Genomic DNA, 13,632 nt, shown 5'->3' on the forward strand with positions numbered 1-13,632 from the left:
AAAACCTTTTTCTCTTCTTTTTTTTAAAATTTTTATTTTGTTCCTTTTTGTTGTCTCCTATTTTTTCCTGATAGATCGCGAAAAGCTGCAAGCGGCTTGTGAGCCGCCCCTTCTTAGACCATTACATAAATCAGGATGAGTAGTAAATATTTTCATTTGTAAAATGAATAGATATAAATATCAAGGAGGAAGGAATTCATATGGAATTATAAGGTAGGATGAATGAGAAACCAGGGTGGGATACAACGCATAGAAGAATTTGAAGGAAAAGAAGTCAATTATGCATAAGTGTAAGTTAAAAACATTTGTTAGCAGCAATGTAAAATTGCATATATAAAGCAATTTGGAATAAAATGGATGACTAAGAAAAATCAAAACAGGAATCCTCACACAGTTGTATGAGAATTGGTTCAAACTAGGAAGATGACCAGTAAGGAGAGAAAAATAAAAATACAATAGGAGACTTTGATTTAATAATTTTGGATTAAACACATCTACAGATAAAAAAAATACTATCTAAATTCATTTTGTGAGCGGGGGGGGGGGGGGCAAATGGCTAAAAAGTGTTCTGTAGAAGTCCATATAGTGATGATGATGATGATAATAATACTATATCTTTGTTTCCATAATGGCAGCCATATATTAGTTAACTAATACATTGCCACCCAGCCACAAAATTTCCACAAAAATTAGACTAGTATTCAGTGAAAATGGTTCTAGAATGATTTGCTAAAGTTTTCACATCACTGAGAGGGGTAGTGTCATGAAATGTATCTCCCAGTGTGGGTACATTTTCTGTAGACAGATAAGGATCCATTGGGTGACAAGATTGTCAAAGAAGAACAGATAGTTCTTTTCCTTTTCAATGGGTGAAATGGATCCTTGGGTGCTGGCTGTTGAAGTGTGCTAAAAATATTTCCAATATATTGCTGCCATGGCCAAACACAGCAGTGGTTTTTAACCTTTTAGTAGTTGCAGCCCCTTAAGTATCCTAAAATATTTTCATTGCCCCCTAGTTTGTAGTAACATAATTAATCCTTCTTTTAAGGTTAATAATGTAAATATGAATAATAATAATTAAACTTTTTAAAAAAAAAAATAAGAGTTTTACTTACTGATTATGACAAAAAAATCAGAAACCAGAAATCAACTTTACTAAAATGTATTTTAATGAGATCTCTGCTGTTAAACACACACTACTAATTTGTCTATTCTTGCTTCAATTGTGTTAATGCTATTTGCATGCAGGAGTCTATTCGGAGTCTGTTTTATTTTAACATTTACCATTGTGGAAAATCCCTTTTCACACAAATATGTAAAAACAAAAGGCAACAAATTTTGAATGGCAGTGGTAAACAAGTGCAAATATTCCCTCTGGATATGTATCCAAAATTTAGGAAATCAAATAATGTTCATTGTTTGCTCATTTTATAAGGGGATAAATTTTAAGAAATAACAAATCAGTATTACAGCACTGAAAGTTTTGAAAAGTAATTGCACTCAAGTAGCACTTAACAATGTTAAATTCTATGCATTCATACTAGTATTTTTAAAACTTCAGAAAATCTTCACACTTCCAGTAGGCAATGTCACGACTGGCAGTGTTGCCAGCAGTGAAAAGTCGACTTGTGGTGCCACCACAAAAGAATTATACTGCATTAGACTGTATAATTCAGATTACTAATACAAAATGATACAAGTTTGAAACAAAGTAAAATAAATAAAGAACAAAAAATAATTATTTTAAGATATTTCAAAATTTTAAAAACTAGAAACATTCTATAAATTTTCTGCAGTCCCCAGTTAAGAATCACTGAAATAGAGGACATGCTCATGTAACAAAGCCATAATGAGTTTAAGGATATATTTTCAAAATGGTCCTATGACACCTACAATATGGCTACTCCTTGCCTTACTTTGCAAAATAACTGGGAGACTGTCACATCATGAGACCTTCAGTGAGTTGTCATCATCATCACACCCATAGAGGGTGACAGTTAGGATTGTAGGACTACTGTTATAACACTGCCTGTATTTGCTTTCTTACCGTTGTGCATGTACTCAGTCTTTTTTCTATGCCTTGGTGACCAAGGCAAATTGCTGGCATAATTTATTCACTAAATAAATCAGATTAGTATTTATTATCTATAGATGTGTATTTATTCCACTAAACACACCAAAATGAATGACGATCAATGCTTAAGCATCCATACCAGATGAGGATTCTAAGGGGTTGTGTTATGTGGCCACCAGAAGGAGAAATTGATTATGGAAGAATGATGAAAATTGGTAAGAGCTCATATATAGAATTAGGCAATAAGGGAATATTATCTACGAAGGCCAGCATGGATTTTTAAAGGAGTATTCTTGTTTTCATAATCTTGCTGCCCTTTTTATAATAAAGTAACACGAACAGTAGATGAGGAAAAGGCATACACTATCATTTTAAGGATTTTGAAAAAGGTAACTAATAGGTGCAACATGATAAACTGATATTTAAGATACAACATATGTGTTTAGATACTCAGTTAGTGGAGCAGTTTGGAAATTGCTTTCTGAGTGCTATTAGACAGTTGTGTATGGGAAATAGGAAGGTTACAAGTAGGATTCCACAGGGTTCAATACTGGAACTATTCAACCTTTGTGTCAATGGACTACAGGGAGATATTTGGTTATTTACATATAATGATGCTTGGGAGAGTCATTAATAATAGTGCTGATATCATGACTCCTCAGGAAGATTTGAATAAACTGGAAGGGGCAGGCAAATGAATGGAGATTTGGTTTAACGCAACTAAATATAAGGTTTTGAAATTTGAATCCACAGATGGGAGGCTGCATACTTTCTTGGTGAAACTATACCTGGAGAAAGAAAGGGATAAATGGGACAATGGGAGATAGAAATTTGAATTTCAGTGGATATATTACAAAGGCCATCAAGACAATTCAAAGGACTGTTGCAATACTGAGAATATTAACCAGCAGAGATAACAAAGTACTAGTTTCATTGCATAAGGTTCTGATAAGACCACATCTGAATTACTGCCAAGATGATCATTGAAATTTAAAGCAGTTGAAGTGAACCGTAAAGATGGCGCTGAGGCAGATAAAAATTATATTGGTATCGATATTAAAAATGCTCTAAAAATTCACATTTCAATATAGATTGAAGGCATATATATATAATATGTAGAATCTTTTGGAAAGGAGACAAAAAGGTGATATGATTGAATCGTTTTAAGTGTTGAGAGGTGTTTACTAGATTAATGATGGGGAGATGTTCCATATGGTAGAACAAGGCAAAGGAACAAGGATAACTGGGCATCGCTGGAAACTGCAAAAGCATGGAATACATTGCCTGAGAGGGTGATGAGAGTACAGTGAATAGTGCTTAATGAATGATATGATAGACTCTGCATTGTCTTAAACTGACCTCCCAAGATGTGTCCATTGGAGTTCTGGGATAATAATAATCTTCTTCTTCTTCCTCTGCAGCTCATCCCATTTAAGTGGGATCGCTGTTAATGATGAGTCTCCTCCACATCCTCCTGTCTTGGGCTGTCACCACATCCAAGTTCTTCATCCTCAAGTCCTCTTCTACCAGCTCCCTCCATCTCTTCTTTGGCCGCCCACGCTTCCTCCTTCCTTGCATATCCATCTGCATGACCTTTCTTCCCACGTATTCGTCCTCCCTCCTCATCAACCAAACCATCTCAACCTTGCCTCCTGTATCTTCATTCCTAAGTTCGTAACTTTCACTGTTCCCCGTCACATAGTCATTTCTCAAACGATCCTTTCTGGTCACACCGCATATCCACCTAAGCATTCTCATCTCTGCTACCTCCATCCTGCTGATGTTATTTTTCCTCAGGGCCACAGTTTCCATAGCATACATCATAGCTGGCCTCACTATTGTCCTATAGATTTTGGCTTTCAGATTGATCGGCACCCTCTTATCGCATAGCACTCCAGTTCCTCCAACCCACTTGTATCCTGCATCACACTTCATTCTCAGCCTCTCCATCTTTTTCCACTGTTGAACCTAAGTATCTAAAGTACCTCACCTTCCTGATGACATTTCTTTCCAGCTCCAGATCTGTCTCCTGATCACCATCCACTTTGCAAAATATATACTCTGTCTTACTTCTGCTCAGTCTCATATCTCTCTCTTCCAGTACTTTCCTCCATCTTTCCAGTTTAGCTGCCACTTCTCTTGAATCTGCACACAGCAAGATGTCATCTGCATACAACATAATAGAAAATCTACATGTATGGAAAAGATAGATATACAATAAATGGTGCTTCCTCTTTTATTTTTGCCTCAGGGTTATTTCTCCTCCCACTTTTATACAGAGAAATAACAGATACGCACTATTATACTGTTTCATTAGTTCATTTTACATAATTTGGAACGAACTCATCTCTCTTCATTTTCCCTCTCTCTATCAGACTGCCAAATTACATCATATGAAGTTTAGGGTAGTGTGTTACTGACTTTCACACTGATGCTGACAAAAATGCATTCTCGCCCAAAGAACCCAATTACATCACTGATACTACATACATAATATATATAGATATGACACACTATAGCAAACTCCTAGGGACCAAAGGAATACTTTGCTATAGCAAATTTCTTTTATCCTGCATTGTACCTACGGAGTGCTGTAATAGGGAGTTGTGGTTGAAATGTGTTTGTGAAAGTGATGTTTGCTGCAGTGAATGTCAAATTTAGATATCACACTGACATTAAGTGACATGATTATTAACAAAATGAGCATTAGTAAATGTAAGTGTTATTGTTTTTCATAGTTTTAAGCATTTTCTTTTTTTCCCTTAAAAATTCATACTATGAATTATGCTTAGTGATATTAGTACATGAAGGGGCAAACGTATGCAATATATATATATATATATTTGAGTGAAAACAGTATTAATTTTTAGAATAACTGTTTTGCAATCTTTTCAAAATTAGATAAATAGAAATTTAAAAAATAAAAACACTTATATTTGGCAAGTTCTGGATCCCTTAGCAGAAAGTACATAAAACATCAAAGCTATTTCAGAATGATTTATCTTCTTTTATTAATTATAATAAAAAAAAGAGAAATTACTCTAAAATATCCAGATTAGAGTTATATTGCAATTTAGGTACAGAAAAATGACTTCCCCTCCACTCTTTCCACCACAAGAATTTGCCATAAACTGTAATTAATTTATACTTTATACATTTAAAGGTGATTTCAGTTAGCTAAAATTTAAAGAATTCGTTCAATTGAATTTTCTAAATTTCTAATTAAATTTAGAAAAATGCTGATTTATAAGCACAACTGAGTACAATTTTTTATCTTATTTTGGAAAACTGCTCCTCTTCTTCATAATCAGGTCAAGTTTCAAATATTTAAATATTTCGAAATTGACCAGAGAGCTTACAAGAATACCATCTTCAGCATTGGAGTTGTCTTGGTATTGCATTATTTTAAAGAGAATGAAATGTACTCAGAGCCCATTATTAGTACATTTAATTTTCCTGACAGCTGCTTCACAACATGCTTATTTTCAACAGGCAGAAACTATTAAAATAAAAAAAAACCCTCTTCATAATATAGCAATGCCATATTAGAAAGCTTTATTTTTCTGAAGTGGACTCTCAGTTGATATGCAAATTATAACTGTTGAACCTAGAAGACTTATTCTTGCATTGTAAAGCTTAGTAAAATACAAATTTTACTAGGAGATAACATTTGGAATGTACAGACCAAAATTTCATGCAAAGGCACTATGACTAAACTGAGCATTTTAAGTGATTAAAATGATTATGTACACATTACTGAAATAGGCTCACTGGATTGCCCAGGGAAGGAAAAAAAAACTATTGGCAGGATGGAGCATAGCCTGACTTTTGGTGCTGTATACAATAAAGTAATAAAATATTATCACCTAAATATAATACCAGAAAGTGTAGTAAAAGTGATGAATAAATAGTTTTCAGAGAAAGTTTATTCTGGAATGGTCGACTACATATGCTAAGTGATGGTATGCACAATTTTTTGACATTATGTTAGGTATAATGCACCATGGCAAATTTATAATTACAGTCAGTTTAATTATTGCTTCTCTATCATTAAACTTTTTTTCTTTTTTTACAGAAATAGTGTTTTTTTTTTTTTTAATCCTTAACAAATATTCAATCAGATCCAATTCTGAAAATAGAGAAGACTCCTCCATAAATTGCCAACACTGAAAGACCACGTGTGCTGCATAATTGTACGATATCTTCTATATAAAGGAATCGAAAGTTGAGGTTAAAATCACTAATGACACATATACACACATACAACCAGACAGATACAAAAGGAAAATACAGGAAGGACATTCTGTTTGTTGCAGCACACCAATTTAGATAAGTTGGAGGCAAAGATGGTTGGGGACATAAGAGAAACAATATGCAAAAATGATAATAGTTTTATATATTACAGTGTAAAATATTTTAAAATGCGTGACAATACACAAATAATGGAATGTACAAGGAGAGGCAATCATGCCTCAAACATCAGAAACTTCTTCCACAACTTATCCCTAAGTAAGACACTGTCAACTATATATATATATATATATGCATATATATATACTTTTTTTTTTTTTACAAATTAAACATATTTCAAAACATTAACACATAATATACATCTGGCAGTCCATTACACCCACAAAATGTATGTAATGAAATATGCAAGAAATGCACTATACAGTTATAATGTGTTCAACATTTTTCAAGACTCCTTAACTGATTGATGCAGACACTTTGTAAAAGTGTGCATACCACATATACTGACAACATATAAAATGCATGCTATTAAAAAAAATAATAAAAATAAAGGAAATGCTTCTTTACAACACGATAGGAACTCATTCAGTTCACATCTTCTATACATTGAAAACAAATAACGGTAGAATGGTATATTATTACATTGTGAAAAATCACATTTCTTGATTTAAAAAAAAAAATGAACAAAACATTAAAATTAAACCCAATTTCTTCAAATAACAAACTTCTTTTCAGATATTTTTAAATATTACAGGAATAACATCACCAGATGGCAAGCATAAGTACTTCATACCATTCTAAACAAATCTTATGTAATATTTAAATGGTGTAAAGCCCAAAAATTTGCTTGTTCCTTTTTTCACAATTGCGTATTTTTTTTATATATCATAATTAGATAATTAAGTAACAAAAATAAGACTATGTTTGCAAATTTAACATTCAGTTATAGAAATAAGCTTTACTTGCTATAATCTGAATTTGATTTACATATTTAATCTGAACAAGCAAAAGTTTTTCTTAGTCTTATCATTTTGATCTTGCAAATTCAAAAGCTTATTTAATATCTAATTAAAATATAATTTACTTTACAATATTGAGATATAAACTGCATTATTTGTAATCCACAAGCTCCATGATGAATATCTACAGCACTGAAATTCGGTTAATGTTCTTTGCTTGATCACTTCAGGGTTACTTCAATAAATTAGAAAAGCATACTTTCTGTTTGCTAATAATAATGGTAATATTTGATGTTGTTGCACAAATAAGAAGTCTTTCCAGTAGATCTTGCTTTAGTATGTTTTGTGAAGTGCTGAGTTTCAGTGTCTATCACAATGAGCTAAAGTTGAGTGACTAGTTCAAGCTTTGTTGATTTTGTTTTTCAAACTCACTCCATGCATCATTCAGTTCCATAAATATAAGCTTTGCCAAAGTTTCATGATCTGTACCAACTTGCTGAAATCAATAAAAGAAAGAATATTACTTGGACAATCTTCAAAGCAATATCTAATAAATTATTTATCACTTTTTTTAAAAAAAACTTCAAAAATTTCGCTTTATTCATCAACTATTCAAATAGTCTATATAAATAACACCAATATTTCATATATACCTATATTTTTTTAATATTACTATAACATACAATTGAACTGATTCTGGTACATATTTATAAGACAAAATAAATATGGTAGTTATTAATGACTGAAGACTCATTAAAAGAAGTATTTCTTATTTGGCTATGATTCTGGTTCTAGTTTTCCTTAATCCCAACATGGCTTGGAATCCAATGGAAGAGCATACATTGAAGAGTAGCTTCAATAACTGAAAGAGGAAGTTTTGGATTTGAGAGAGCACTGGATGCCTTTTTGTTGAGTATAACAGAGACAGCTGTTGGCATCAAAGTGACAAAGGTGGTATGTTTGCTTCAACATTTGCTTGAAGCAAATGTTAGGAATAAGTTACATGTGAAATGCTCCAGTGTTGAAATTATGGCTTGATGGTGAATTGTCTAACCATCTCAGTGTACTCTCCCTGCCAGAAGCACAGATGGGAGCCAAAATCAAGCTTTAATCCTATCAATGCCCTGTACTAATGAAGCAAAGAACACCACCCGTTAATATCCCAAGAAGACAGGATAGGTAGAATGTTCACTGCATTACGGCACTTGTCTCATAACTGATGTACGTGAGAAAGAGAGAGATAGAGGGGGGGGGGGGAAACTGACATTAGTATCAAATATCAGTTCAAGAACTTGGCTTGCAGTGCAAATGGGATTAATGATTATCCAAGTGGAGTTCTGGATCAAGATGAACATCACACTAGTGGGAAAAGTGAACACAAACTGTCACAGCTGTGAAAATTTAACCTATTTACAATTGTCCATTTTGAGAGATGGTCAATGGCTTGTCTTCTGCAGCTGTCTTCCTATGACCCTCATATTACATGAATGACAGAAGATGAAGAGCATTACTTACTGTTGGAGGAAGTTGTTCTGTTATCAAGTTGACCTTCACTGCAAAAAGCAACACTTAAAATGAAATCATGTCAGACTTCATCCTCTTGGTTATAGGGTTGGGAAAGGGCAGTTATCACTTGGACTTGGAAGATTTAGTTAGATAAGAAGTTCTTGGTAAAAATAACAAAACAAACCATGAGATTCCCTCTAAAACCAAAATTTTGTAAGTCTTTCAGTATTCCAAATCTCCAAGCACTGTCATAAACTTTGTCCATATTAAAGAAAACTGATACTAGATGCTCACATTTAGGAAGGCATTCTAATGGATGGATGCCTCCAGGCAAACTAGGTGATCAGTAGAAGAAATGTTTCTGGAAGCCAAATTATGCTGGAAAAAATGGTTCTTCCCTCCAGAAACCTTAAAAGACGAGAGTTAACCACTTTATTCAGAATCTTGCACAAGCAGCTGGTTAAACCAATTGGACAGTAGTTATTTGACGATTTTGGATCCTTCCCTGGCTTATGAAAGGCAATAATAATTGCCTTCTGTCAGGTATCTGGAAATATGCTCTCACCGAAAATTCTGTTGTTAAGGTACAACAGTTGATCCATGGCCAATAGTGATAGATGTTTTACCATTTTATAATGAATATTATCTGGTTCAACAGCAGGATGGCATTTAAGCAAAGCAGATTTCATTTCTTCATTGATAAACAACCTGTTGTATTATTCTGTGCTATGAAAAGAACTTGGGGAAATAAGAAGATGCTCATGTTTTTGGGAGGAAAAAAAAAAATCTGCCCAAATTTGTCGTTAATTTCTGTTGGATCAGCAACTGTGTAACCATTCTGTTCAAGGATAGAGAGATGGTAGATGGTATCTGCTCTTCATTTAGCACAGTTTGATCCAGACTTCTTTATTGTTGACTGTTCTAATGCTGGATTGGCTCCAGGATTCCTTTCAACTCTGATGTCAGATGTGTCTTGCATGAGCATGTTGAAAGTAATGAGGTTTGTCGTAGTGGGGTATCTTCGAAATATATTTCAAGCCTTGTTTTGAGCATCTTTGGCTGTTGTGCAATCTCCATTCCGACATGGCTTAGGGAAACGTAGAAACACTAGATGTTTTAGGAATTGAAGTCATGGCAACTTGTGTAATACAGAGGATGATCGGTTAACGAACATAATCCATTCAAAGACGATGTTCGCTACCCGAATTATTCGTTAACCGATCATCGATTTACCATAGATTTTTATGGGAATTTGATTAATTCGGTCTGGAGACCCAAAAAAAATAAAAAAAATAAAAAATTATATAATTTCTTACTACGTTTATTTATAATAACAATAATACATACATACACAGTCTTGCATTTTCATCAGTCATGTTTTTTTTTCCGTTTTTGGGGCGTTAAAGAATCTGTCCAATGTCAATTGCTTTTCTCTCTTCTTCAGGATTTTTCAGAAGCGATTAATAGCATTGTCGTTGTAGAGATCCCCAAGCCTATTGACTTCAACCTGATTTGGGTGCCATTCTAAGACAGTTGTTCTGACATCCTCCCACTTCTTCAAAAGATCTTTAATAGCCGTTGTCGGCATTGGTCCTCTTTCGTCTTCCTCTTTTTCAGAAGAAAACACATATCGCCGAGTTTCTTGGTGTTCTTCATTCAAGAGTTCTTGGAGTTCTTCTGTCGTCAGATCATTTTCATGTTCCATTATGGGCTCTTCAATGTCATCTTCATTCACCTCCAATTCCAGATTTCTAGCAGTCGTCACAATTTCATTCATAATTTCGGGGACATCATCTCCATCTCCCTGAATGCAGGATGAACACAGCTTTCGCCAAGCAGAATTCAACTGTCGTTGAGTGACTTCTGATCACGCCTTTTGAATGCTTCCAGAATATCAAATTTTTCTTTCCAAAATGTTTTTAATGTCATCGTTGAGGAGAACTGGCATGCTTCAAAACACCAATGAAACAGTGTGCGAGTGTACAATTTCTTGAAACCCGCAATAACCTCCTGATTGATTGGCTGGTATTAGGAGGCAGAAACTGAACTGTCAGCCAGGGAGTCTTCCAGCAAATTGTCTTCAAGGTCTTTTGGGTGTCCTGGTACATTGTCCAATAGCAATAGTGCTTTCAATGGCAATTTATTGGTCTGAATCTAATCTTTGATGCTTGGGGTGCAAGCTTTAAACAGCCATTCTTTGAAAAGAACCTGTGTGTCCTATGCCCTTTCATTCGATCTCCACATCACTGGCAGTCTTTCTTTAATTATGGAATTTTTGTTGAATGCTCTAGGGTTCTCACAGTGATAGACAAGAAGCGGTTTAAGCTTCATATCACCACTAGCGTTATGTAACGTCAATTGGTCTTTCATGGGTTTATGCCCAGGAATATTTTTCTCGTCTTTCGTGATGTGGGTACAGTTCAGCATTCGCTTCCAAAATAAACTAGTTTCATCACAATTGAAAATTTGTTGTGGATAATATCCTTCTTCTTTAACGAATTCTTGAAATTTGAGACAGAACTTCTCAGCTTCTTTATCTGCACTAGCAGACTCACCATGCATTACCACATGTTTAATGCCAGATCTCCTTCTAAACTTTGCAAATCATCCAGTGGTAGCCTTGAATTCTATCTCCTCATGTGATGAATGTGGAGTTTGTTTCTTCAGTTCTTCAAAAATTTCTCTAACCTTCTCTTGAATGATAGTCATACTAGTTATCACATCTCTTTTCATTTCCCTTTGTTTTATCCAAACTAAAAGCAATCAATCTCTCCATTTTTTCATGGATGGCACATCTTTGTTTCTCAGATGTGATTTTCGTTACTCCTTTAGCTGTTTGAGTCTTCTTGATTATATCTTTCTTAGTTAAGATTGTGCCTACTGTAGACCTGTTCAAGCCATACTGCCTAGCAACATCAGACATGCCAACTCTCTACCTTGGCTATTATGTCTTGCTTGGTTTCTATGGTGAGCACAGTTCTTGACACTCCACTCTTTTTAGGCCCCATAATATTATCAGTTTTTTTTTTTTTTTAATAGAAAGTTCAGAAAAGCACTTACAAAAATTCAGAGAACAGAAATCAACTAGCGCACAAAAAGGTTATGTATACAACTGTCAAAGTCTTGTTCCAGAAACCATTCGTAGATGGCAGTAAAATACAGTTCTACAAATCTTACACACAGCGTCACTTCTTCTTGTGTTTGTTGTCCGAACATAAAAATCTTTCGCAAAAGTGTTTGTTGTCCACACTGTTCGTTAACTGATCACTCACTATACACTGATGAAAGAAGATCTGACTGTTGCTGAATCAAATTCTGCTAATGAGGAGAATGTGAACTGGTTTGTGTGCTCAATTTTACATCATGATATCCAGCATGATTGCATACAAGAAGGTGGATGTCACAGGAAAGTGATCATTCCCAAATAAATTCTTGTCAGTTTCTCACTTGAAGAGTAAAAAAAAACTTAACTATAAATTAGTTGTCTTTTTTTTTTTTTTTTACTTGGTTATAATTTCTTGTCAAGTGTTTGCTATATTTCTGGACATGGATTAGCTATTACTAACACCATGTTCCAACATAAAAATGTGCAGATCATGGAGAGAAGATACAAGAAATAGGAAAAGTCTCACTGACTACGTTATAGTTGATAGCTATGTCTTCTCAGTGGTTCAAGACACATGAGTATACAGAGATTTGAAATGGGAAGTGATCACTCTCCTGTTCAAGACTAAGTGATCACTTAGTTTTGAACATGATAAAATTAAATTTCATATTGAAAATAAGAGTGCATGAGAAAGTTTTAAAACAAATCAAGGTTGAGCAGCTTTCAGTGGTGAACTGTAGACTCAAATACACAAACATCATTGAAGAAAAAATGAAAGAATTTGAAATCAAAAGAACTAAACCAAATGGCAAATCCTGAAGAAAACTGATTGATTCAGCTAGAGAGAGGCATGTGGTGAAGTTGTAAGGACAGAAAAATCAGAACTCCATGATGGACAGGAAGTTAAAGTGGTAGTCAACGAAAAGAAGAAAGCATATCAAAAGTTCCTGGCGAGTAAGTCTGCTTGTGCTCTTATACAGAATATACAGAAAATTTTAAGAAAGTGAAGCACTTTGTAAAACTAGCTAAACAAAAGTCCTGAGAAGACTTAGGTAACATAGAAAATAAATTATAGTAAGGTTGCAAAAATATTCTGGAGGCTTATGAAAAATCTTAAAAATGGAGGAAAAAGTAATGAAAAGTAATCAGAGATGGTGATAAGAAAACTGAAAATAAAAATGTAGATACCTGGAGTAATTACTTTGAAAGACTGTTAAATGAAACAAGCAGTGTTAGCATGCTGGTAGAAAATTTCCAACAGAAATACATATTGATACTTAAAGTAGAGAAAGTCATCAAAAACCTGAAATGTGAAAAGGCAACTGGAGTAGATAATATTTGGCCAGAAATGCTCAAATATGGAGGTATAAAAGTTTTAGTGGCCGTATTGCATAATTCAGAAGGTCGGGTCAGAGGGTCAAATTCAAGATGATTGGAGCAGAGTTCTCATAGTACCCAACTATAAAAAGGGAAATAAAACTGAATTGAGAATTACAGAGGTATTTCCCAACTGAGTGTTCCTGGTAAGATTTATGCAAGTATACTTGAGAAACAGCTAAGAAAAATTGTGGATGAGAAGTCTTGGTGAAAAATAAACTGGATTCAGGCCAAATAGTGGTTGTCAGGATCAGATTTTCACTTTAAGACAAATAGTTGAGAAATCTTGGGAATATAACAAGGATTGGTATTTAAGTTTTGTTGATCTGGAAGAGGCATATGATAAGGTGCAAAAGCTC

At 34.2% G+C, this 13,632-nt stretch overlaps 1 protein-coding gene across 3 annotated transcripts in view; it reads right to left on the reverse strand.

Moving 5' to 3' along the window:
• Nucleotides 1–5,982: 5,982 nt before the first annotated feature.
• Nucleotides 5,983–13,632, reverse strand: part of aux (cyclin-G-associated kinase) — a 482,129-nt gene continuing 474,479 nt past the window's right edge. For all 3 annotated transcript variants that reach the window (XM_090404291.1, XM_090404283.1, XM_090404277.1), the window contains exon 25: nt 5,983–7,780. In XM_090404291.1, coding sequence (XP_090260417.1) covers nt 7,679–7,780 — 102 coding nt within the window. In that variant the 3' untranslated portion in view covers nt 5,983–7,678. The remainder of the gene's footprint in view (nt 7,781–13,632) is intronic.

The sequence above is a fragment of the Typopeltis vanoorti genome, chromosome 2 (assembly GCF_054136105.1).
Source record: "Typopeltis vanoorti isolate ZY-2024b chromosome 2, IOZ_Tvanoo_1.0, whole genome shotgun sequence".
Taxonomy (NCBI): domain Eukaryota; kingdom Metazoa; phylum Arthropoda; class Arachnida; order Uropygi; family Thelyphonidae; genus Typopeltis; species Typopeltis vanoorti.